Consider the following 27,534-nt stretch of genomic DNA (forward strand, 5'->3'; position numbering starts at 1 on the left):
CTCTTCAAGGATTGAAACCCATTATAGTTTGAAGATTAATGTTATATTTTTCTAAAGTCATTTATGTGTAAAAAAGGCAGAGGGTAAGAATTGTGGGTTGTATTGGCATTCATGCATTATTGTTCTAGACAGTTGTATTCATTTCAGTGGAACCTGCAATGAGGGCACTTATATCAATACCATGCATGGGCACTGAAAGTTGTATAGCAATGAAGCTGTCAAAGCATATAAAGCAAAAACAGCTTGGTTATGTTCTTGAACATGCAAGAAATCTAATCTTCTAGCTTATAGAAATGGCAACTTCCAAGATCAAACTGTATGTCTTTGTTATATTTCCCCACCAAGGTCAGTTGAATCCATAATTGAAGATCTCCACTCAGGAAGAAGTGATCTCTATGGTTCTGAGATACTACGTGAACTCATCAAGCTATTGCCAGAAACAGAAGAGGTAAGAGGAGGATTGTATTGAAAAACTTCTGTAAATAGAACAGGGACTATTAGCTACATGTTCTTGAAGATGAAAAAGAGATGTCTTTTTTCCGGGGGGGGGGGGGGATGTTCTAACTGGTCAAGATAGTAAGTCAGATCCAGACTTGATCCTGTATGGAAGGGTTTCTTCCGTTGGTTCTGGGAGCTAAGATCCAGCAAAAGTTTCTTATTCCATCTGCAGCCCAAGTACCACCTCAAACAATGTTCTAGGGGTCCCCAAAACTTCCAGGGGCAGTTTTTCAGGGAGCACTGGCGACTGTGGAGAGTAGGAGGGACCATAAACAAACAAACTCACCCTGCCCCCCCTTCTTCAGCAGTGGTGGAACTCTGCTGAGCTCAGGTCGGGATTCAACCAAAAATATAATGCTTATCCTGTGACTTGCTGACTAATGCCACAAAACCCGACATTACAGCAGCCTTAAAGCAATGTTAAATTTGAGCAAATGTTGTTTAGGACTATGCTAAAGCTATATCTTGTAAAGGTGGTGTTATGGAACCGTCAGTATACATTAGGGATCTTAATTACTCCTTTCCTGTTGTGCTCTTGAGCATTTTTTGAAAACATTTTTTGTTACGTATTCAGTCTTGCTTAGTGGAAAGATTGTATAGGTCAGGGGTGGCCAACTCCCAAGAGACTGAGATCTACTCACAGAGTTAAAAACTGGCGGTGATCTACTCCTTTTTAGGGGTTCAGGTCACAGTTGTTGAGCTTCTTTTAGGGAGGAAGAAAGCCACATTTTAGGGGGTGCAGGGCAAAAATGTTGAGCTTTTTTAGGGGAGCCAAAGTTGTTGAACTTCTTTGGGGGAACCAGTGATCTGCCAGTGATCTACCACGGACGTCCAGTGATCTACCGGTAGATCACGATCTCCCTGTTGGACATGCCTGGTGTAAGTGATCAAACAGTGCTGATGGAAAAGAAAAGACAGTCCTGAGGAGTAGGAAGGCAATAGCCAGTAACAGAATAGGCTAGGACAATATTTCTGGTCGGAAACTGGATTGTGTGGAGGAACTAAGAGGAAGGATGGAAATTTGAAGCACAGTAATAGAGAAGTTGCTCCAGGCATAAGAACAGCATGGTTGAGAGAAGGTGTTCTATGTGCTGACAAAAAGAGAGAGAGAAAAATGAATAGATTAGGGACTTGAGAGTGAAAAAAAAGTCCATTTAACTGTAAGAACAGAAGTTTTTAGATATTGAGTATTTCATGGATAACCAACTCTGACATTCAGGACCACCACAGAATGTTCATGTGGAATTGCTCCTTGGCACCTTCATACAGAATCTGTTTTCATATGGAGGACTATGTCAGATACTTCCCTGAATATATAAACTGGCTAGCAGATGTTATCACTAAAGGGAAATATGGCTTTAGCAGAGACCAGTGTTGAGGCCCAGGATGACCCAGTCATGAAGGAGTGTCCCAACAGTAGATACAAACAGAGAAAAAGGACTTCTTTTAGATATGGGGGCGGGGGCGGGGGGGAGGAACCAGAAGTTGTAAGATGTCCCCTCCTCCAACTTGTATATAAGAAGAGAAGGAAGGAACAAAGATGAAAGACATGGCAAAAGTTGCATATTTAGGAACAAAGTGGAATAGGTTTCTCTAATGGAGGTTCCAAAGGAATAGGATGTGTCTATGTGTTTGGGGGGGGGGGGAAGGTGAGCAATGGCTTCTGCATTCAGTCTCAGATGCAAGAGAAGGGGAAAATGTGTAAGTGCACATGTGTGAGCACACACACAAAGTTCTGGGTCTGAAAAGTGTGGAATGTCAAGGGTAAGCATTGTTAAAGACGAAGAGCTGCCAGATGAGATGACTTTACACAGGTGGACGGGGAAAGAAGAGAGGGTGGTGCGCAAAGCCAAAGGAAGTTAGGGAATATTAGTATTGCAATTAGGGCTGTGTTCCAATGTATGCCATATCATGGGTGTTTTTGGTATAACTCAACATCAACATGCTTCGACTTGCACAGTTTTACTGCTACAGTGTAGAAGTAATTAAAATAGTCACACTTTGCAACATTTTGTTTTAATGCAAGCTAGCTCTATACTGAAGTGTTAGCTTGAAGATCTGAGCAAGCTAAGAAGATAGCATGTTAATCCCCAAACTATTGTTGTACTTAAGGCAACATTTTAACTACCCATATACCCAGTGCACTGTATGCTACAATTCTTTAGCCATTGTATTTGCTACTGGGTGTATACCGTAATAAAAAACATTCTGGCTTTTATTACGAGTTCAGAGTGTAAACAGAGTTCAGAAGACAGCAGCAGTCACACTACAGGAGCCTCTTACATAGCTCCCTGAACACATACAGGGACACATACAAATGTTGTGCCCCTTTCCTAAGTTCTCAGAAGACCGACGGGCTCAGGATAGGAGCAGAGTCTTATCTCTGACTTCACGCTGTGCTTTGGTGCTGCTCAGAATGTTTCTCTAAAGTGCAGTATGGAGACTGGGAAACTTCCCCCTACAAGCTTAGGTTCAGGAAAGAGGCAGGGCCATTTGAAGCTCAGGCAGTTGAAGATGAGGGCAGGGATGATTGCCAGAGGAAGGACGGACAGTTTCCATGGTGACTAAATTTATGGACTCTTGTTTACACTGTTTCGCTTAGTTTACATTGTTAAAGAATTCAACTTTCATTGATTCAGAGTCGAACAATGTATCACCCTGTTTACAGGTCCCAGCCCTTGAAACATTTCCTTTGCATAGTATTCCCTGCCAAAGTATCTATCTATCCATCAGTAGCAAATGGCTCATTAGCCAGCAATAGGCTACTTAAGTTCTTCTCTCGAGCAGTTATTCCTTTTTGTACCCGCTCAGCGAGAAAGTGCATATTTCTTATTTGTCAGAGGCCTGTGACATTTGGAGCAAGGTGCTTAAGCAATGTTCAATCATTGGGTTGTCTTTTAAAAAGATGTACCAAAACTGAAATGCAAATAGGTTGGGGGGGGGAATAGAAATCAAGCATGGAGATGGAGAAGTGACAAGTGGCTTTTGTTGTGTTAAATAATACATCATTTACTTTATAACTTTTTTTCGGGGGGGGTATGAAATATTCACACGAGTTGCATTGTTGTAGACACAAAATAACACCAAGTCCTGAATGTGCAAAACTGTTTTGGGGCCAAATCTGCACTTAATAGCTTAGAAATAACTTCCCTGTAGCAAGATCTACTGTATGCAAAAACTATATAGGTAGGACTTGCTTCATTCTTTTTCATTCAGTTGCTGCCCATCTCCCAGGCCTATATGTGATGTCCAACTCATAATTCTTATACTAAGGAAATGGGTTCCATTCATCTCTTTGGAAGAGTTCTCATCTCTTAAATGGGTGGTGGGCATAGCATATTTTCAAAGACCTGGTTCATAAAGCACCCTTGTTTTAGAGATTGCCACTAGATAGATTCTGTTCTGCATTTGGATATTTGCATTATGTTTCCATACCAATGTTCATAGTCTCAGTGGAGGGGAAAACGGCAGGAATCCGAACAACCCATGTGAGCAGCGTCACTGTGTCACTGACTTTGTGAGGGAGCCAGACATTTAAGTCTATAAAGATAATGGTAATTGAACAAAGGGAAGCTTTCCTCCAATGTTTTCGAAGTTTTAAAACATTTGGATATAGGTAGGGTTTGTTTAAGTAGCTCTTGGGCACATCCCAGGTCTAAAAACAAACATTGGGGCTCAGTTTTTGAATGTGTACAATACAGAGGGTCTTTGAACATGTGCAGAATGCTTTTGCCTTCGCAATACCTAATCGCACCAATGTATCTCCACCTTGTCCCCTTACAAATCTGGGATTTAGTTTATGGATTCATACAGTAAAGGGCACAACTTCTTGCCATGTCTCTCACTTCTAGTTTTAGAAATCAGACCCGGGTGTGCAAAAGGGTGAGGGCATGATGGGGTGAGAGAAGCTGCCCACCTCCATTTCCGCCTAAACATGGCTATTAACTTCACACTTTATGAAATAGGCCTGCCCTGATAAAGCATAGCCAGTTAATGTTGCATTTGTATTTTGCCTACCCTTGTCTTTAGCATGGGTGCCTTTTTTAAAAAAAAGTACCTTATGAGTACTGAAGCCATCTGTACACCCACAGCTTCCACAATCAGTGTCTATGAAGGATTCAAGGAGCACTAAAAAAATACATAACAGATATTACTGCCATTAATTTGCATACTAAGTAGGAGTGATTCAATTATCTTTGCAGCAAAGCAATTGTTAACTTTTTAAAGAGGTTTTTAAAATTCTTACAGGTTTGCTTTAGGTGTTGGAAGTTTAGAAGTGTGTAAAAGTTTGGTTTTTTTAGTAAACTATTTTCCTCTTCATGTTATATTAATCTACCCACAAATTGTAAAGTATGTAGACTCACGTTTTCCAAAAGTAATGTAGATACCATATCCTTGTCTGAGTAAAGGCCAAGAATGTGTGAAATTGTCCCCCTAAAGGAGAAATGAAGGGAGGGAGGGAGGGAGAAATGAGACACAACTTGTTTTTGATAATTTCCACGGTAATGTGTTGGCAGGCTGTCTTGTGCTATCTTGTAGCGCTCAGTACTATTAACTGCCAGGTGTGTGTGCCTTATGCCAGTTTTGTGACAACATGGAGATTGATCTTGTGGTCCTCTGCATGCCTGATACCTGTCAGACAAAACATTTCAACGATAAGCAGTCAAATGAACACATTTAAGGCTTCTGGAAACCTCTGCTTTTCCTAGCAATGCACTTATTCATTGATGCTTTCTGCTGCCCCAAAGCAATATTTTGCATTCAGGCAAAGTCTGAATCGAGCCTATGTTTGAAACAGAGGCATGTGTGAGTGACAATTAAATTTAGTGGGGGGGGGGAATGTTTGTTTTGCCTAGAATTTCCAGATAATTAACTGGATTCAGTATTGTTCATTTGTTCTGTATTTTATTATTTTATAGTTGTTTAATGTGTTTTTTTTATTGTACACTGCCATGAGATTTGTTTTGAGCTGGTGGCTTTAAAATATTCTAATAAACAAATACACAGTTGAACAACTCTTTGCCCCCTTGTTAGTTCTAACCACAGAGAGAACTAGGTTGTTTTTCTAGAGTCCATCTTTCTTCACAATTACAAAAATATGGTTGAAAGAAGAGTAGGTTTATCAGACACAGTTCAGCCCTGCAGGGAGCCATACACACCAAGAGCTAGGTACTGTGTTTCCCCGAAAATAAGACACTGTCTTATATTCATTTTTTCTCAAGAAGACACACTATGGCTTATTTTCAGGGGATGTCTTATTTTTTATTATGCGTCCAGCCTTGCCTCTTCCTTGGTGCCCTCCAGAACTGCGCCTATCACTATGTCTTATTTTCGGGCTATGGCTTATATTGCGCAAATGCTTAGAAATCCTGCTACGGCTTATTGTATGAGTATGTCTTATTTTCGGGGAAATGGGGTAGGAGCAGCTGGGAAGGTTAGCTGTGATACAGTCTCCAGCCAAGGACTATTTGCTACACATTTGCCTGAGCACACAGCAGCTCAAGGGCTCATAACTCACAATTCCATTTTTCCCTGATAAGGAGCAAATGGAGCTGGCCTGTGTGGAGAGGGGCTCTGCAAAGTTCCTGTCATCAGTTGGCAACAGTGTGGGTCCTGGGAAGCCTTTGTCCTGTCTTTCCTTTGTGAAGTGCAGGCATAGGCAAACTCGGCCCTCCAGATGTTTTGGGACTACAACTCCCATCATCCCTGACCATTGGTCCTGTAAGCTAGGGATGATGGGAGTTGTAGTCCCAAAACATCTGGAGGGCTGAGTTTGCCTATGCCTAGTGAAGTGCCTTTCTATGAAAGGTAGAATAACAACATTTACCATATTTTTCACTCCATAAAATGCACTTTTCCCCTCCTAAAAAGGAAGGGGAAATGTCTGTGAGTCTTATGGAGTGAAGGCACTGGACGGCAGCGGGATCCCGTGGCTGCCACTGCAATCGCAAGTGAAGGGAGATATCTGCTGCCGGAGCAATGGCTCCTGGTGGTGGCAGAGGAACAAGCAGCCCGAAAGCAGCCCTTTCAGACTGCTCGTTCCTCTGCCGCTCGCAAGAGCCAGCATAGGAGCTGCGGTTGGGAGAGGCAACCTCTCCCATCCGCGCCTCAGTGTCTGCCCCAGCGAGAGGTGGCGGCGGGACCGGTTGTTTATTAAAGGTAGTTTAGTACAACGTTTGATCCAGAATTTCCCCCCCTTGTTTTCCTCCTCTAAAAACTAAGTGCGTCTTATGGAGCGAAAATGCGTAAATAGATAGATGTGGGGACAAAAGAAAGTGTAAGCTTGTTGTAGTAAATGTCACATTTCAGGCATGGTGGCATACTTCCTAGATGTATGCTATCAAGATTTGCCAAAAAGAAAGCAAGAAACAGAAACAAAAAACCCAACCCCACCTCTAAATGTTTGTATTAAACAAAGTGTCTTGGGCTTGAACTAGATCTTACAGCAGACAAAGGACCCTTGTTGGAAACAGCAGCCCAGTGTCCTATCTCTCTCCCCAATAAATGTTAGTGTTTGAAAATGAATGAGACAATGTTGTGCTGAGATATCCTGCTCCTGCAAATAAAAATAGTAGACAGGCAGGTGAATCTGGGGGGGAGAAACTTACAGGACAATGGCAAATCCGATGTTACTTGGTAATATATGCATGGGTATTGCTTTTGATGTAGCTATCTGCCATAAGATCTAGTCCTAGCACCAAAAGCAATTTTTAAAATCATGGTAAGCTCTTAAATCTCAGTTCATTCTTTAACATTAGTTTGACCAGTGACCAATTTGATTCTTATCAACCTCTTATCTACCCCCCCATTCCTAGGTAAAGAAATTAAAGGATTTCAATGGAGACCTATCAAAACTGTGTCAAGCAGATTCTTTTATGTACCTACTAATCCAGGTGCCAAAGTAAGGAAACGCTAAGCCCTTTTCTATTCACTATAAATTCTCTCTCACTTGTATACCAGTTCTAAATCTTAATTTGTTTATTTTTCAGCTATTCACTGCGACTCGAAGCCATGGTGTTAAAAAAAGAATTCTCCCCATCTTGTACTTCTCTTCAGAAAGACATGACAATTATAAGAATGGCTACAAAGGGTAATTAAACATGCTGCAGCATGCATTAGGCACTTGTTTTTCTTAGCAGGTTAATCAACTTAACTAGAGGGATGAGATCTGGAATTTCAGGTACCTATTAGCTATTTAAAGGAAGCTAGCCAGCTCTGACACATTCCACAAAGGTGTGTGTGTGTGTTATCAGTCTGATATGTTCTTAACTTTGATCACAAGGCCACATTATTGAAGTCATTTTCCCACTTGTTTGTACTGATGATACTCCCTTTCCTGTATATGAAATAACTTGCAGTATTTTCTCATTTGTGAAGTAGTGGCATCCACCACCCCCCACTATATATTTCTATGGTTGTAGTCCTGTCATTGTGATCCACCTTGAATCAGGTTGTGATCAAAGCAAAGACCATGGTTTGAAGTTGGTTTACAAATTTCAGCTTGTATTTCACCATGGTTTCTCATCACACTTGATCTTGCATTCCTGGCATAACACTGGTTCATTTTCATGCCCTGCCCCAGATGCCCACCTGGCTACAGAGCAGTTACAATTAGGCAAAACAAGCCACGGTTACTTGCTCATCTACAAGACTGATCCTGGTTTGTACTGCAAACCACAGTTAAAATAAACCATAGGTTAGTATCCTATATGAATGAAGCCAATAAAGCCTTGAGAAGTTCTCTTACCATCACTCCAGTCCCTACACTGCATTTCTCATTGCCATTTCAGATTGGCAGATGTGCCCACTCAGGCTTGAATCTGCTTTTAAGAGCTATAACGTCATTGATCACTAGCTGCTTGCCAAGTGCACAGAGAAGTGTTCTGGCATTAAGGGGTAATGGCTTTATGGTAGGTGCTTGAAAATGAGGAGGGAAGCATCAGGAGGGACTTGGCTGTACATAGAAAATGTACACTATTTCAATACGTTAAGAATTGCATACAGAAGGTCGGCAGTTCGAATCCCCGCGATGGGGTGAGCTCCCGTTGCTCGGTCCCAGCTGCTGCCAACCTAGCAGTTTGAAAGCACGTCAAAGTGCAAGTAGATAAATAGGTACCACTCCAACGGGAAGGTAAATGGCGTTTCTGTGTGCTGCTTTGGTTCGCCAGAAGTGGCTTTGTCATGCTGGCCACATGACCTAGAAGCTGTATGCTGGCTCCCTCGGCCAATAATGTGAGATGAGCGCCGCAACCCCAGAGTTAGTCACGACTGGACCTAATGGTCAGGGGTCCCTTTACCTTACATCTTACTATTTCTGATAACATTTTATTTCTTGCTGGTCAGTGGTTTAATTGTGATTTTTGATAAAACTATTTTGTAGTGTTTATCATGATGGTTAATTTTCCTAGGCTCTCCCAAGAGGAAGGGTGGGATCTAAGAAAAATAAATAATACTATATTTGTAGCTTTGTTTAAACACTTCATACATCCAAATTAGCATTTTGCAGTTCATGAACTGACCCAGAAACTGCAGCATTTATTCAAACAGACCATTCTAAGTTCCTGTTTCATTTTCTTGCTTCCTCCCACATACTCCTTATAATATATGAATTTAATTGTGGCCTGGGTACATAAGCACTGGTTACAGGAAACCCTTTGGCCTTTAGGTCACATCTATTGAACAAGAATAACAGTGGCCTCTTTCAGAAATGTGCAAATTAATAAGTTGAGAAATAAAAAGTGCTTGTAGGCTGACAATGATGTCTTGGCTTCCAATGCTGCACACTAGGTTAATCAGTATATTGAAAGAACTATGACTCCCTAAGATGATGTTGGACTACATCTCTCATGCTCCCTGACTGTTGACCATGCTAATTGGGACTGGTGGGAGTTGTAGTCCAGCAAACATTTGGAGGGTTACAGGTTAGTTGCCCCTTGCCTGACAGCCTTGGTGATACTAAATAGTCAAAACTGCATGTATATTTTGCCTCTTCAGATTTATTAGATTACCTCCCCTTCTTTTATTGGTAAACGAGTGACTGAAAACATTTGATAGTTAGGAATAGAATCATAGAACTGTAGAGCTGAAAAAGACCTTGTGAGCAGTCCAGCCCAGCCCCCTGCAATGCTGTAATCTTTTGCCCAACATGGGTCTTGAACCCACGACCTTGAGATTAAGAGTCTCATGCTCTGCTGACTTAACTATCCCATAAATAATGTCAAGCACCTTACCAGGCTGTGGTGCTGGTTTGTACATCACTGTTAAGTGAACAGGCAATCTGGTCAGACTCTTTGCAGAGTTGGTTCCAAATACTCAGTGTTCTAGTCAGGGTGAGGCTTGGCTGGCAGTGGGGCTTTGCCTTTTCCCTTACCTTTAGGTCACATCTATTGAACAAGAATAACAGTGGCCTCTTTCAGAAATGTGCAAATTAATAAGTTGAGAAATAAAAAGTGCTTGTAGGCTGACAATGATGTCTTGGCTTCCAATGCTGCACACTAGGTTAATCAGTATATTGAAAGAACTATGACTCCCTAAGATGATGTTGGACTACATCTCTCATGCTCCCTGACTGTTGACCATGCTAATTGGGACTGGTGGGAGTTGTAGTCCAGCAAACATTTGGAGGGTTACAGGTTAGTTGCCCCTTGCCTGACAGCCTTGGTGATACTAAATAGTCAAAACTGCATGTATATTTTGCCTCTTCAGATTTATTAGATTACCTCCCCTTCTTTTATTGGTAAACGAGTGACTGAAAACATTTGATAGTTAGGAATAGAATCATAGAACTGTAGAGCTGAAAAAGACCTTGTGAGCAGTCCAGCCCAGCCCCCTGCAATGCTGTAATCTTTTGCCCAACATGGGTCTTGAACCCACGACCTTGAGATTAAGAGTCTCATGCTCTGCTGACTTAACTATCCCATAAATAATGTCAAGCACCTTACCAGGCTGTGGTGCTGGTTTGTACATCACTGTTAAGTGAACAGGCAATCTGGTCAGACTCTTTGCAGAGTTGGTTCCAAATACTCAGTGTTCTAGTCAGGGTGAGGCTTGGCTGGCAGTGGGGCTTTGCCTTTTCCCTTACCTTGACTGGGAACTTTCCTTTAATCGCCCTCCAAAAAAATAATAATACCTGGTTTGACTGCAATTTTTCTGGAGCAATAAAATCTTTCTTGGATGCCATTTGAAAGCAGCCCATGGATTCAGAACCTTATGTCGTTGTTGTTTTTGCAGAGCTAATGTGCTGTGAAGAGTTACATTCCATATTGCACTTGGTCCTTCAGACTGGGAATATTATGAATGCAGTAAGTGGACAAGCTTCATTTTGGGGCATTGGGGGAGAGGGTCAGAATTTACAGTACTGCAGATTGACATCTTGTACCTCTTCTGTCTTGTCTTTTCCATCACCCCCCCCCCTCCACTCCTTAGGGAGGCTATGCTGGCAATGCAGTTGGCTTTAAGCTATCCTCATTACTCAAGTTGGCAGATACAAAAGCAAACAAGCCTGGGATGAATCTGCTTCATTTTGTTGCTTTGGTATGTAAATAACAATCATTTCCAAGATAGCAGGCTGCAGAAATCTAAGCAGCAGGGGGATGTGATTGATAGGCTGGGGGGGCATGCATGCCACAGAATTTAAGAGCAACATTTAATTTTTATGGTTATTAGTAAGCTCTTCGCAGGTTTCATTAATTTATGATTGCAATGCTGAAATGTGCAGAGTAAGCATGCAGTTAAAAGTCTTGGAACAAGCACTTTTTTGGTATTGTATTTAAAATTCCCAATTCTAGATTGTCCTGTCTACCTAGCTATACCAATCTTAAATTGTTGTTTGTGAAGAAGCTACCTGATCTGATGGATTACTTGCTGATAATACTTCAGGGTGTGTGTGATTCTCATAAGATTTAAGAGGAGGGCAATGCCCTCTTATTTCTTTTGAAACTGGTTGCATAGATTGAGATTTTCCTTACATGTATAGAATTGTCAATTTGCAATTAGTTTAACCTTGATGGTGATTATAGTTAATCTTTGCCTAGTTTGCTCTAAGTCTTAGCATTAGTTTCTGTGACTTTGTGAATATCCCTGTGCAAATAGGTTTAACAGCTAATCTGAAGGGGCCGGGGGAGGGGGACAGAGAAAAAAGGGGATATTAGGTGGAGATTAAGCAGGAAATATTGTATTAGATTGCATACATGGCATTAGTACACTGCTTTTGCCTAATAGCTCTCCTTAGTGCACCTGGGCTGAACTCACTGAAGGATTACTAATTCCCAGGCTCTCTAAAATAGAAAATGTCTTTTTTACCTTGTTTAATTAGATCCTTCCTAGCCTTCTAAAAGAGAGTCTTCTAAAACAAACACAGCAGGTTTAAAACAGAAACCTCTTCAGCTGCACTTCCAAAAAGACCTCTAAGTTTATGTACTGTAGGTTTCAGCATGGGAGTGGAAATTTATGGGGTCATCTTGTTTGTTTCAGGAAGCCCAAAAGAAGGATAGAGTTCTTCTAGCCTTTTCAGACAAACTACAGCACGTTCAAGAGGCAGCCAGGTAAGCAAGAAAACTGAGAACATTGACTGGGAACCTTTTTCTTTGTGAAGCAATTCAATACATGCACAAAGTTTTGGCGTGAAAACTGAGATCTTAACAAGTGTTTACTATAGACTCTGTGGTTTCATTTTCACTGTGGATAGAATGATGCCTGAAGCATGCCTTCACGTTTAGAGGTTTTCTGAGTTTATCTTTAAGGGCTTTTCAGAAGGACTACTAACTTGTTCGAGGTTATTGGTCTCCACATAATTTTGTTGATAGAACAACTGATTAGAGTTAAGTATTGGTATTACAGGGGATTATTTGGTGATTTAACAACTTCCCTCAACTGACCTAGGTAGGGTAACTCTTCTGGGGAAGAATTATTCCTGTGGTTTGGTGACAAATCCTTTAAAAATCCTGCAAGCAGAAAACCAAAATTCAAAGTCAAATTACGTAAGGTTGAACAGAAATAGTGCAGTTGTTTATTTTTTTTAAAAAAACTGAAAGCTGAGAACAATTGGTTCTCTTTTTAATTGATAGTGAGTTATAATGTGGTTGTTAAGAAAACATACATGTATCCCCGTTCCTTTTCTTCTCTCATCACCAGATGGGAAGCTCTGTTACGGGGGTGATGAGACAAGTGACTAGAGCTTCTTAAAGCACATGACAGGCAACCTGTGACCCCAGAGGCCACATGCAACCATGCCTACTAAGCTGTCACATTCTTCCATCCCATTAGAATTCCTTCCTTATTTTTCCTGGCTTCTTAAAGTGTTTTCTTGCTTTCTGTGTAGGTTTACAACAAGGAGCAATACTCTATTTCAGGCATGTCAAACCTGCAGCCCTCCAGATGTTTTGGCCTACAACTCCCATGATCCCTAGTTAGCAGGACCAGTGGTTGGGGAAGATGGGAATTGTAGTCCAAAACATCTGGAGGGCCGCAGGTTTGACATGCCTGCATTTGATTAACATTTTGTTTCTGTCTTTTAATTTTTCTCTGGTTGGGGGAAGAAACACTCTACCCCACCCTACCCCACCAGTCAAGCTGTTTGAGAGCATATTGGTATGCTTCTGCCATACGTGTGCAAAAAACGCTAATGTTAGAAAAGAATTAACTTCCACTTGCCTATCAGAACAGTAGCTGTATTGGTCTGTTACACCCTACTAAAAAACCACTCTGCATATCCGAAATTACCCATCAAAACAAGAAGCTTGCTGCTAAATAGGGTTGGGATTCTAATCTAAGGTGAAAATGGAAGCAAAATCTGGATTAGTTCATTCATAACACTTTACTCTCTGGTTCTGCCCGCCATTGGTCTGTGTCTCCTGACAGATTATTCCCAAAGGAATATTGCCCTCAAGAAAAAAACAGTATGCACTCAGCCCCTGCTTTAAAACTTAGTTAAGTTTCTGTGATGTTGTACCAAGAATAGACAGGGCTACACAGAACAGGAGGTGTTCCACCACTGTTATGACTCCTTGAGTGCCCAAGATCTGTGACTCGGTAATCCCAGGCTCTTTTAATTTAGTGACAGGTAGTCTGGGGAAATATTTTGCCCTTTGGTCAGAGTCCATTACTGAAACTTCTTGATGAAATTGCTTTGGCATAAAACCTTGATCACTGAAAATAATGGGAGGGGAAATTATTAGGTCATATCTTCTACTGTGGGAAGATTTGCTAAACTGGCAGGTCCAGTTTGTTCACCTCGTGTTATAACACTTGCTGTCATATGTGTGTTTTTAATTAGTTAGGTAGTCAGCACTTATTGGTGGGTAGTTCGTCTCTCTAAAATTGCTCTCAATTACAACTCTTTCCTTGCAGAATATCTCTTGAAAGTATAGAAGCAGAGCTCCATTCACTCTCAGTCAAAACAAAGTCTCTTAAGGATAATATTCGGCGGGACTCTGAACTGTTTCACCAGATGGAAGGCTTCCTCCAGGTTTGTTGGTAGATTTCTGCCACTTCAGTTCCTTCTTATGTCCATATTCTGCGCCCTTGATGAATTTCACTGATGTCCTTAACAGGCTGTAATATTTAGTCTAGGAGTGCCTTGCCCACAATGCTTCTTATTACTGGTAAGCATTTCAAGAGAGCCTTTTTACAGAGAAGAACCCTTAGTTGTGGGGGAAATCAGGCTTAGGCAGCTGCCATCAATAGGTAGAGAGCTGCAATTTTTATCTGATACTTTGAAGAGCAAGGATACATTGTATCTTAAATTAGGTGGCCCTAAACTGTATTTCAGTAATGCTTCTGAACTAAATTATTGATTTTATATTTTGCTTGTGAAGAAATAAAGATTTTTAAATCATTTTTTCCCCTCTAGCAGACACCCCTCCTATGTGCTGCCTTTATCTCTGGGTTTGTTTGTGGTTTTTTGGAGGGGGTAGCTTTATTTTAATTTGACATGTTTGGATATCCATTGCAAACAATTCCACAAAAGCTTCAGTTTAAATACTGCTAGTCTGCAGGGAAGATGGTGATGTCATTCAATGAATTGCACAACTTGGCTTTCCTGGGTATCCATTAACATTCTGAGAACCCCAGCTTTTTGTAAAGAGGAACAAGTTTGTAGGTCTCCCAGTTATGTAGGGAAACTTAAAGATTCTGGCTGCTTTCTGACCCCTTCCTGACCCCTTCCCATAGACCTGTTTGCTTCTTGAGAAATGCTTGATGGAGACGTTAGAGGAGATGAGAAACAGTCTCATTTGTCTCTGCACAATAGTAATTGGAGTAACACTTCACCAGTGGCAATGTCTCAGAGAATATTTGCCTAACACATCAGATTTGGTTGGTTTATAGCTCCCAAATTTTTAAATAATTTGCATCATTCTCTTTCTATGGAACTTTGATTTCTGAATTTCAGGAAAGCGAAGTACCATGTTTTTGCTTTGTTTTGGTTGTGTGTTTTTTAAAAAAAAATCAATGAGGTTATTTTATGAGTGGCTGAAAACATCTGTAGGAAACAGCATTTGCTCGTACTGTTTTCTAGCAATAGTTGCTAAAACTGTAGAAAGGGTTGGCTTTGCACTAAGCAGAAGCAACAACATTTCCCCCCCCCAAAAAAAAATCCTTCAACTGCAGCTGAAGGTGGGGACCTGCAAATCTTGCTCTCAATGGCTGGGTGCAAGAGATAGAGCTTAATTATGATTTCTTGCCTTACCCCTGATTTAAGATTCTGAGTATGCAGTGAAAAAATGGCTCAGCTTGCTAAGCAAAGCTCATTCCCTGGTGGGTATGCTTGGAGAGATAATAGCAAGACCTGCTTGTCACGTTGCTTGCTGGCAGGCAGATGGGAGAATCTGGAATGCTGCTTTAGCCCTGGTTTGCTTGGAGCAGATGCATAGCTGCCAAGTTATCCCTTTTTTTCAGGGATTTTCCATTATGCTGAATAGGCTTCCTCGCGAGAAAAGGGAAAACTTGGCAGCTATGCAGATGTATAAGCATGGCTAGCACAAACCAGAGTCTACAAACCCAGTTCAACAGTACTGTAATTCCATAACCTGTTTTTTTGTGTTCACACTTTAGATATTCAGGTGCAATTTATTTATTGCTCCAGAGAACTTTAGATTCTGTGCTGCACATTTCCTATAGTTGCCACTTTATAGGTTCCCATGCACTGTTCAGCATATTTGTTACCGCGTCTGAACAATTGTATTCTGCCCCATTGCTACTAAATTTGCAGTATTAGGCTATGTTTGGAATCTCTTTAGCACTCATGTTTTTTGTTTTAAACATCAGGAGTAATTCAAAATGAATCGCTCTTCCTTTTACAAGGTTCACCTTATATAACACTTCCTAAAAATGGTGGGTGAGTAACCTGATTTAAAATTTGGCTTCTCCCATCCTTGTGAATAAGCTACTAATATGAAAGGTGGAGCCAATTTTCCATGTCACTCCTTTAGCTTATCTTAATAAATACCTTGTTGAGTGACACTCTTTTTTTTCTTTTTGGATGGCTGACAAAGCGAAGATTATCTACCCTTCTGAAGGCAACACTTACATACTCCCCATTTGCAAACCCTTGGGCTCCCCGTTTGATTTCTTGCTTTGTAAGGGAAACCACCGAGAAAACAAAGATTAATACATTTCTGGCACTGGCTTATTCATTGTTAAATAATGCTCTTTTATTAGATGAGTAAAGGTTTCTGCAAGTACCTGTGTGCATGCTTGTTATGAACAAAGGGGGATAGGAAAACAACAAGTTAATCTTCTTAAAATCCATGGCTGCAACATCTTATCTTGATGAAACAAATGTTACTTGAACAGTGTTTGTCAAATCTCAAACTGGATTTCAGTTTCAAACTAAATGGTTCCTATAGGCAAATTCTCACGATGTTTAAAAGGCAGGTATAAGGCTGAGGTTTTTTACAAGCTATCTAAAAATGTGTTGTGCTGGAATTGCATATAAAAATATAATATAAGCTTGCTGGATCGGTCTAGCATCCTGTTCTCACATTGATCAACCAAATGTTTGTGGGAAGTAGGGTTGCAAGAGTTTGAGCTGACTCACCACCACCATTGCAAGGAAGGCATTTCCAGTGTTTTATGTGCTCTGCTGCACTCCAGACGCTGTGCTGAGTATGCTCAGCGAATTCTTTTTCTTCTGACAGCTCCAAACACTATAGTTCTGTAGTCTCTAGCCAGTTAACATTAATCCCAGACTTGAGCAGATGCTAAAATTGGTCAGTCTCTAATTTGTATTTTGGTTTTATCTTAAGTTTGCTGTAAAAGAGATAAAAGAGCTGGAGCGCTGGAAACGAGACCTGCTGAAGGAATCACACACCCTTATGGACTTCTTATGCGAAGATAAAGAAACCATGAAACTGGAAGAATGTTTTCAGATATTTAGGGATTTTTGTCTTAGGTTCAGCAAAGCTGTTAAGGTAAGAAAAACGTCTCTACAAAACTGTGAGGGTAGTATTCAGCTAAGTTGTACTTGGCTTTTTGAAATTAACAGATCTAACTTAATCATGCCGATTGATTTTAAAGAATTTATTCTGAGTAAAGCTTTGTTGAATATTACCAGAAATATCCATTGACTTTTATGTAACTAAGCTGCATTACTGTTGGATGATTTTAATAGTGGTAATCCTTCATATGATATAATGGAACAAAGTTATGTCTGTTGTAGGACACTTCTTCCAACCTCAAACCAAACATTTTGTTACAGAAAAGATTTTATTAAGCTGTAGCTATTTAAATTTCATTGTTTGCGCGGCACAATTTAGGATTATTTTAATTTACTTACTTATTAAATTTGCATAGTGCTCTAGATCTCTGCAAGCAAATCCCCACAATGCCTTTTCTTGGTTTGTATTGTCTTTAATGGGGGAGGGGGAAATGGCATTATCAGGTCCATTGTCTTGTGTAGTCCATTTTCTTGTAGTTTTTTTTGGGTGGGAGCAAAGGCACCACCAGCCATTGTCTAGAGATAAAACTGCAGGTGCCCACATGGTTGGCTTCTGTGCCTGAGGCACGCAAACACTGCAATCTTTTTGGTGCTTTTTAAAAACGACAATAGGCAAAGTGCCTGGAATCATATATGTATACTGAAGAGCATTTGGCTCCTTTTGATCCAAAAGGTCATGCATCTATGGCCTTGAGCTATTGAACAGCAGTGTAAGCAGGTGTGCACTCAGTGTACATTTTTTAGTATGCAGCAGGTGTTGCTTCTCAGAATAAAAATGCTGCTAACTGGATTATTATTATTATTATTATTTATTTATACCCCGCCCATCTGGCTGGGTTTCCCCCGTCACTCTGGGCGGCTTCCAACAAATACCAAAATACATTAAAATATCACAGATTAAAAACTTCCCTAAACAGGGCTGCCTTTAGGTGTTTTCTAAATGTCAGGTAGTTGTCTATCTCCTTGACCTCCGATGGGAGGGCGTTCCACAGGGCAGGCGCCACTACCGAGAAGGCCCCCTGCCTGGTTCCCTGTAGCTTTGCTTCTCGCAGTGAGGGAACCACCAGAAGGCCCTCGGCGCTGGATCTCAGTGTCCGGGCTGAACAATGGGGGTGGAGACGCTCCTTCAGGTGTATAGAAGAGAGTACTTAAATAGAAACATAAAATGGTGTGTGCAATTTCATGTTTCAGCTCTGGGGCATCCATTAGAGAAAGAAGTGTTAAATGGAGGGGGCATCCATTAGAGTTTGGAACATATGGTAGTAGGAAACCTGGGTTGCAATTCCTACTCCTCCATGGTCCTTCTTGTATGCCTTTGGTAAGCCTCTGGGTGGAATTGAATGCTAGTCTTTCACAGAGTACACCCATTGAAATGAATGAAGCCAGGTTAATCACGATTCTACAATTCTGTGTTTATTAACTTCAGTTTGTCTACTCTGAGTAGGACCAGCATTGAACACCTCCCATTGGGCAGGAGTCACCTAACAAACCCCATCAGCAGAAGCTGTGGTGGACTTTGGGCTTTAAGATTTCAGCAGCATCCTGTGTGACACCAACATTTGGTGCCCCCCCCACCTCCTGCCTTCCATTGTCCGTTGTTGTTGGCTACATACTGAGCACTCATTCTGATTTGATTGTGGGAAGGTTAGAGGATGTCACTTCAAACATTATCCCACACTTTTCTTGCATTTCCCTATCAAAGGCCTTATAGCAAAAAGTAATATTTTAGGGAGGGGGAAGGGAGTGGGATTGCTGTACAGGAACACCCAATCAACCTGAATTGTGCAACCTGAATTTTCTGGTATGTGATTGAACCCGACCTTAAAATAGCAACAGTCTGGAAGAAGCCTCAGATGAGACAATAAGTGAGGAACTGGCAGGATGTATCTGGCCCATATGCTATTTAGATCAGTCCAGCAGCCTCTCCTCAGTGATTGTCCAAATGGTACTGAAAAATTGCCACTCTTAGGACCCACCCCTTCAACCAGTAGTTGAAGTGGGAAGTAGGCAGAGTATTGCAAACCTTGGAGGATATTGGACATGCCCCCCTGTCTCTTCTGATGTTTGCAATGCTCCTCTTGCCTCCCTCTTCAGCTACTATAGCTTTAGGAAGCAGAGGCTTTCCTTGCTATTCTGTTGGGAGCTGGTACCTCAAAATAGCATTTCTGAAAGGAGCAGCTCTCTGTTTGCCACTGCTCAGCAGCTTCCTAATCAGTTGACCTGGAGGGAAGGAGGAGATCACAGTGGGGAATTCTCTCATGGAAGTGTGTGCCTGGGAAAGGAGCTGCATCCCTTGTCTAAAAAGATGCACAGTCTAACCAGGTATGAGACAGCTTCACATGCTCCACTTGTAAGTGTTCCAAAACCACAAAATGTTTAGTTTGCTTTAGTGCTTTTAGGTTGCATACAGTCATGTATGAGCAAAGGTTTAGAGTTTCCTGTTCAAGAAAGAGCAAGAAACATCATGTCATAGGCACCTTTGCCCTTTAAATAAACAACATCTTCTTATTTGAGAGAGCACTTTGAGAGTAGAAGTAATAAATATCTAAGAATTTATCCTTCTGTATTCAATATACTATGTTTGTGAAAGTTTAACCTGACCAAGAATTTTATTACATTTACCTGGCTGCCCTACATTATGGTTGTTTTGTTTTGTTTTTTAACTGGAGGCTTACTTAAGCAGTACCATTTAACTAGGATTCAGAACAATATTCAAATTAAGTTGAATTGCAAAGAAAGCTGCAGGATAATGAACCTGAGCATGAAAAGCAAGTATCTCATAATGTCTTCACCAGCCAGGCCTAAATAGATGCTATTGGGGGAGGGAGTGTTTTCCTGCTTTAACTGGTACCTAAGCAGAAAATTGTTGTCATAGTAATTTGTACTCAAGAACCAAACTCAAATGCCAGGGAAGAACATGAAAAATGTGAAAATGTTAAATTTAAGATTTTTGAATTCCTTTCCCCTGCCCCTTCTCTCTTTCTAAACAGGAAAACAAGGAAAGAGAGGCCCAAGAACTTCAACAGCAACAGCGATTAAAGGAGTTGGAGCTAAAACGCCGATCATGGGTTGCCGGAGATCTTGGAGCTTTTGGTAGGAGCAGCAGTGAAAATGATGTTGGGATGTTGACAAAGAGAGGACTTGAAGAATTTATGCCCTTCTTGCAGCAGAGACCGCAAAGTCCTTCTTACAGAAATGTCAGCACCAGGCGTTCCCGGCATTCCCTGGGAGTCACTGCAGACAGAGAGCTGTTGAGTTTCCTGGAGACCTCAAAGGGTGAGGATCCAAACAAGTTCAACAGCCTTCCTCGTGAGCATGCAGGTCAAGCAAGACCCAGAGTGGCCTGGACTGAATCTAGAGAGCCTGGAGATCTTGGCTTAACCAACTTGCACTTGCACCAGGCACCAGAAGAAGGCATGGAGTGCAGTTACTTCCAGTTGCCCCCATCTCATTCTGATGACATGGTAGACCTTGAGGACAATAGCACTGCCCATGCTAATCTCTACAGCAACCAAGAGAGTGCTGGAAACGACAAGTGTAGATTCGATGTGCCTTGTACTAAAGCCACCGATGCAGCACCCTGGGATTTGTCCCTTGAAGAAGATGAACATGTTCCAGGGATGCTGAAGCTTGACCCCCATGAACCAGATGATGTGGAGGGCCTATCTGCAGTTCATTTTGAGGCTGATGAGAGAGGTTTGGAGACTCTTGGTGACTCGAGCTTATACACTCCTGGCATAGTAGCTCCTCCTGTACCAGCCTTCAGAAAATCTAAAGCTGACCATGCAGCCAAAGTAGCAGGTCATGCCCCTGAAGCTCTGGAACTAGGCAGTGGTAGCCCCACATCCTCAGATGGTAGTGTTTCAGGAATTCAGGCACATGGACCAATGTTCCGTACATCTGAGACTTCTGACTGTTCTTTGACGTTCGATCTGCCAGAAGGAAATGATCCAAGGCTCGGGGACAGCAACAAAGTGAACAGCAAAGACAGTGCTATTGCCCCTTTTAGGAATGATCTTCAGGCTGGTGGTGATGTCGTCTTGGGACTGAACTCACTTTCTGCTGATAAGGATGATTCCGGCAGCAAGTCAGGTCTCCCAAAGGAAAAACCTGTGAGAAGCAAAGATGCAGTGGGGCCAAAGAGGAATTCTCTGAAAGATAAACCTTCAAGTGCTGCAAAACCCGGCAATGGTCCTCTCAACCACCCCAGACCCTCAGTCAGAACGCTGAATTCTTCGGAGAATGCAAGCATGAGAAAAGTAGTGCCCATTTCTAGATCAACTAAAGCAGCACCCCCGAGCTGTACCAAAAAGCCAGATCCTAAGCCAGCACCCCGAGACACGGGTGCACCTGAAGCACGACTCCCGCGTCGCAACTCCATCCGGGGCAACTCCGCAGATGCAGCGCCAAAACCTCAGTACAGGCAAAGCACATCTGTAGAGGAGCCGAAATTCCAGAGGGGGACGGCAGCTTCAAGTAGCGGCCATTTTGAAAGAGAGCCGCTCCAGCACAAGGGCTCCTTCAAAAAGCCAAGTTCCAAACCAGTCAGGTACGTCCCCAAGTCGAAGAATGATGAAACAAAGATGTGCCGCTCTTTGACCAAACCCCCGTCCCCTACAGAAGCCAGCAAAAGCACAACGGCCCCTGTGCCCAAGACACCAGCTCCAGTTCCGAGCTTTGCAAGGAATACAGTGGCCTCTTCCTCAAAATGCGCCAAGGTGGATTTGCCAGCCCCTTCCAAACCTCCAGCCCTCACAAGGTCTCTGTCTCAGAGGCTTCCTAGGATGAAGATGACACCAGCCTCTGATGATTCTTATCCAAGGGAAAGTGGTGGAGGAACGCTCAAGCGAGCAAACAGTGCTAGGTTTATCAAAAGGAACACTGACAATGGTGACCTTCTAAGTGTTAAAGCGGAGCCTGTGCTAAAGGAACAAATGATAATGGAAAAATCAACATCCCTCAAATGTAAAGATGGAAATCAGACTACAATAGGGAAACTGCTGAATCACTTTTGAAAATAAAGGGTGTGTGTAGTGTTTGGCAATACAGAATGTGAAAACCAGCTCTTTTAAACACTGCATTTTCCTGTTGTGTGAAATACCCCCAAACATTAACGTTAACGTATTAATAATACCAAATGCAAACTAAAGGTACATTGTGTGGATCCTGCTGTATGTCTGAACTGAATGTATTGACCATTACTGTGATGGAATTGCTGTAACAAAGTTCCTTTGCTCTACATGAATTTTACATGCTAAATGAATGCATCTGTTTAATGAAAAGGAAAGGAAAACAGAGCTAGGGATTATGGCCAGTTGTATGAACACTGCTTTTCTGAAAATGCCGTCCTGAATTCTTTTTTGGGAAAGTATGGAAAGCAGATGTGGATCGCTTTAATTCATTGGGTCCAATTAAAAAAAAATGTGTCTGTTGCTGGGTCCATTGCTGGCAATTGGACACAAAGAACCTCTGGCCTACAATAGGATCAAACAGGATATTGCTGTGTTTGTGGGGGGAGGGGCGTTGGTTGTAATATCATCTGAGGGATTTGCAGCATGTCTTAAATTGTATGTGTGTCTGTAGGAAGGAGGGGAAACTCTGCTGGGCAGAAGGTTTATTCTCCATGAGTGTGGCAAAACTGCCTTGCATGTACAAATAGAATAGTCAGTGGAATGACTGGTGCTGGAATTACTGTAGTAGGATTAGCCTGAAGGTTGTGACTTTCAGAAACCACAAGTAGTAGCTGGGGAAAATGGCTACAGGTGACTTGCCTTGTGTCAGTTAACATGCAAACTTGCCAGCTTTTGGCATACAGAAGTGCCATATTTATATTACATATCACAGATACTACGAGGGCTACAGCCTCTAGCAGAGCACTTTTCCTGCCAATTCTCATTTCCATTCATTTTTAACTACTGTCAGGTGACTTTAAAATGCTGCTATGGCTCTTGTTGGGAAGAGCTTTTGATTTCCCTGCTGCCTATTTTCTTTTATCAAAATGACCAGTTGGCATAAAACATGCAAGTTCCTTTTTTGCGTGACAAAAAGCTCCCCGCCCCCTTTTGGTAAATTAAGCTTATTTTGCTCCTGGTGCAGATTTTAACACTACTTTTTAAACTTCACTTTTTGATAAGCTTTGTTTTTATATATAAAAAAAGACTATAGTTCACTGCAAAATAAAAATGACATCGGGTCAGATTAAGATACAGAGAATGAGGAAAAACTTGTCACTACGAGTTCTGCCTTCCCTTTGGTCCCTTTCCAGATAAATATATGTAGGTGGGGAAACTGGCTGTTGCTGCTCAGCCTATGTACTTAAATAGTTGCCATCCAAGTCATCTATGAAAACCTTTTTTTATTTAAAAAAAATATACCCAGGCAATGGAAACAGATGGGCAGGTGACATTGAGCTGGTCATTCCTCCCCATTAGAACTCCCCACTTTTTCTTCCTTCCTTCACCTAATACTAAGTGTAATCAGTCACAACAAGACACTTGCACTGATGTGACAACTGAATCTTGAGGGTTGAGTCCCTCCATTGATGGAAGAATCTTTGATCTAGCAGATGCTTCCACTAGCAGAAGGAAGACAATTCTCCCTCCCTTCTGCATCCCCCTGTCCAACTCCCATCTGGTCAAGGGAGTGGGGGGGGGACTTCAGGAGCAATGTGGTAGATGTTTGCAGGAGAAAGGAGAGATTTGCTAAAACAAGCTCCCTCCATTTCAGTTCATGGAGCCTCCATTGACTCAGACTCTTTCATCAGCAGAGAGGCACCATGCTGAACTTGACTCAACCAACCAATTCTACCATTTCAGTTCATGGCCTTACATTTTTATTTCTTTGTCCCATTATAGAAATAGTTTTCAGGAACTCCTCAGAAAGTATGCCAGAATGTCACCAAGTGTGCTATTGGGCTCTCTCAAACAAGACACCATCTCAGTGTGATAGTTGACTTGGGCTCCCTCTTTATAGTAATGGTGCTTGGAAGGAAGCCTTGTTGGTTTTATAAGCTTCTTGGGTACTCCTCCCTCCATGTTTTAAATGCAGTAATCTTTCCATTTGGCGCTACCTGTATCTTTTTGTGTGCTCATCTGCAAAAGCAGGTGTTGGATTTTTTTATTACCTTTTGATGGTAGTAAGCTTGAAAAGAGAAAATAATTTAAATGTTACATGTTCAGAAACTGTAAGTAAATTTCTATATAAGAAGTATCTGTAAAAATGAACTGGATGTATTTAATGGACCATTTATACATTTCTGAGTTTATCTTGCTAGTTTAATAAAGTTCCCATTTATGGGAGTTTGTGCTATATGTTTCCATTATTCCATTGTAATTTTGATTAATGTTTGAGGCTCACGTTGGAGCAGATGATGCTTGCCATAATTTGGTGTCCCTGAAAGGGAATGAATGCATTTCCAATAAGGTCTAAAATGCTGGGTTGAGAACATGTTTCTTTTCAATGGTTAAGCCTTTCTGAAACTAAATGAGGTGTGCTGGAAATGGATCTTGAATGCCTATCACCCTCATCCTAGGTCTAGGAACACAGAAGGAACCCAGTTGCATTGTCCATGCCTCAGCAGCCAACCAGCTGCATATAGGAGGTCCACAAACTCAACATGAGGGCATTAGTCCTCTCATGTTGTTGCTCCCCAGCAACAGGTACTCAGAGTCCTGAAGCCTCTGGTCCTAGAAGTACCATATAGCAAAGGCTTATGGGAGTTGTAGTCCAAGACATCTCTGGAGCGCACCAGAGATGCCCTGGGGAAGGCTGCTTTAGAATACGAAGATCTAAGATCGGATAGCACCTGTGGTCAAATGAGGTCTTTTTGAATGTGAATGCAGATCCTTTGAGTCTTTCAGTGCAAACCAATCACACACTTCTATTAAGATATATTCTTTAATTCATGTCCTTGTTTTGCTGTCAAGGATTGGCAGTGGAGGGTAGAAAAAACGGGTCTCTGTGTGCTGTAGTGGCCTAGTAAGATTCAAGGTCAGAGTGGAGAGGTGTGATTTTTGCACACACACCCTGGGCTTGAACCCTTGATGGGTGTCAACCTAGCTAACACCTGGGTACGCCCCAGAGCCCTCTGCTTGTTGGGGGCAGCACTTAGACCCCGAGGATCAGGGAATGTGTCTCTTCTTTCCACCCTCCTGAATGGGGGAATAATGTTTGAATGAGGTTATAAAAACACTCAATGGAGCCACAAACACTTTTTTTTAAAGAGTGTAGCCGTTGGCTGGTTATTTCCACAGCATAAAGCACATGGCTTCCTCCAAAGAACCACGTGAACTGCCGTTTGTTAAGGGTGCTGCCGGGAACTGTAGCTCTACAGTCCCCCCAGAATTCTTTGGGGGGAGCCATTTGCTTTAAATGTATGGTGTGCATGTGAGGTAGAGATTTAGCAAGGATACTAGAAGCAGCTGGACCTTGCTAAGTGGAGAATTTGAACACACCTGAGTGGGTAACTCTTTAAAGGCATGGCTCTATTTCTTTCGATTAAAAGACACGGCTGCAAAAGCGTGCTATGTTAACCGCCAACTGTCATTTTAAAAAGGGGTGGTGGATTTAAAATAACGTTGGGTGGAAAGCCTTCTCCCCGTTGATAGTGCCTGTATGCCAAAAAGCCCAAAGTTATTCTATATTAAACGGCAACAAAACAAAACTGTAACAAAGGACTTGAGGTGAAAGGTCTACATGTGGAGGGACTACAGCATCCGGACAACAATGAAAGATCATGAACCCTCGACATGCAGCCAAAGTTAAAACCTTTCCCAGCCAACCAAGAGAATATTAACCACGTCTATCACACCTAGTACTATTTTTATTTGGTCTCGTATCCTTTCTCTCAATCTGGGGATAACCAATATTGAGGGTTTATATGAAGTGGATACTCATTGCCAGTTCCTTTTCTCAAAAGATGTATAAGTGTTTGAGCCGCTATATGGCCTGAATATCTTCAAACACCCCTGTCATGTGGACCTATTCAATTCTGGATGTTGTATTCCTGTGTGATTATAAATGCTGCTTTTTCTACCTGTCGTGAGATCTATTGGTTTATATTCTACAACTGGATGAACTGCCTCAGAACAATTCCCACTCGGGGGGGGGGGCATTTCACTGCTATTTTTTTTCAGACACTGTGGGCCTGAATATGACAGTAGCAGGGCTGTTGCTGAAAAAGGCATGCCACAGCTTTAACAGAAAATGCCCAATTGCGTGCAGATGAGTGTGTGTGTTTTAAACAAAAGTTGGCCCTTCCATAACCATGGGCAATCTTCTGTGAGATTAAGGCATGCTTTAAAATTCATCCCCCAAACAGCTGCAGCACTTTTAACATTTCATTATCAAGCTGCTATTCCATTCCCTGTTGCACTTGTTGACAGTGTCTCAAAGAAAATTTCAGACATCCATTGACCCCGAGAAACTAGCAAAGGAACTGCAAACTGCAAAAATCCTCCCACCACAACAGGATAACTTCCTTCTCTTTGTTACTCTTTCCTTGTGATTTGGGTTGTGGATTTCAATGCAAAGATGACTATTAGCAGTGAATTCATGTTGGGAGGGTTCTTGCATATGCAGAATCGGTTTGAACAGGGGGGGGGGGGTGTTCAGAAAAGGGTACTGTAGGAATTGCATAAGTTGCCAGCTGAGGTTCCATAGTAGTGTGTGGGAAAATTCCATCTTAATGTTGCTGCTTTGTTAGGAGCAGGAGCAGCATTGCATATTCGACCTTGTGTTTTTTCCCACAAGCTTCACATATTTCCCTTCTTTTCCTAAAGTTATGTGTTAAATAGTCTGACCCATAAGCAGAGTCAAGAGGCTCTTTTTAATTTAAATTGCTTGCTGTCCTGGTGTACAGATCCCAGCTGCAGCAGATTGGAAACAGAAGCAAAACTCTAGACCACCTTAAGCAGATTACTATAATTGCAGCTAAGGGTTGACCATGTCAAAAAATAAAACTGGTGTTAGAATAGCTGTAACTTTGGCCAAAAGGGGTTTGGTTCCCTACTCCCCATGGCTGTGGAGTTTTATCACAGAAAGCAGCAGAAATAAGCCCCTAGCCTAGCGCTTTAAAGGTGAGTGTGTGGTATTCTATTGAAATTTTAAAAACTGTCATGTGTGCTTATAGTATTAAAAATACCATATTAAAGTAAGTTTAAAACAAATTGCAGTCAAGAGAATAGAATGGGTCCTGAAATATGTATTGCAAGTGTCAAAAGACCCAAGAAGTGTGTCTTCAGCATATGATGGAAACTGACTACATAATAAAGGTGCCAGACACACCTCTGTGGGGAGGGAATTTCTGTCACAAATTCCTCTCCCGGGCCTCTCTTGGATCACCACCACCCACTGAGGGCAGTGGAACAACTAAAAGGGCCCCTCTGCTAATCTTAAGACCTAAGAGACTCTGGGGAAGGAGGAAGTCCTTCAGATATTGACGCCTAGGTGCTTTAGAGCAGGGGTCAGCAAACATTTTCAGCAGGGGGCCGGTCCACTGTCCCTCAGACCTCATGGGGGGCTGGACTATATTTTGAAAAAAATATATGAACAAATTCCTATGCCCCACAAATAACCCAGAGATGCATTTTAAATAAAAGGAC

General features: G+C 41.8%; 1 protein-coding gene across 2 annotated transcripts in view; it reads left to right on the forward strand.

Annotated features, from left to right (window-relative positions):
- Positions 1 to 27,388, forward strand: part of FHDC1 (FH2 domain containing 1) — a 52,098-nt gene extending 24,710 nt beyond the window's left edge. For both annotated transcript variants that reach the window (XM_035112476.2, XM_060278661.1), the window contains exons 4-12: positions 346 to 448; positions 7,314 to 7,399; positions 7,488 to 7,588; positions 10,729 to 10,799; positions 10,924 to 11,031; positions 11,971 to 12,041; positions 13,846 to 13,963; positions 16,743 to 16,907; positions 19,924 to 27,388. In XM_035112476.2, coding sequence (XP_034968367.2) covers positions 346 to 448; positions 7,314 to 7,399; positions 7,488 to 7,588; positions 10,729 to 10,799; positions 10,924 to 11,031; positions 11,971 to 12,041; positions 13,846 to 13,963; positions 16,743 to 16,907; positions 19,924 to 21,948 — 2,848 coding nt within the window. In that variant the 3' untranslated portion in view covers positions 21,949 to 27,388. The remainder of the gene's footprint in view (positions 1 to 345; positions 449 to 7,313; positions 7,400 to 7,487; positions 7,589 to 10,728; positions 10,800 to 10,923; positions 11,032 to 11,970; positions 12,042 to 13,845; positions 13,964 to 16,742; positions 16,908 to 19,923) is intronic.
- Positions 27,389 to 27,534: the final 146 nt, after the last annotated feature.

The sequence above is a fragment of the Zootoca vivipara genome, chromosome 9 (genome assembly GCF_963506605.1).
Source record: "Zootoca vivipara chromosome 9, rZooViv1.1, whole genome shotgun sequence".
In the NCBI taxonomy this organism is placed as follows: domain Eukaryota; kingdom Metazoa; phylum Chordata; class Lepidosauria; order Squamata; family Lacertidae; genus Zootoca; species Zootoca vivipara.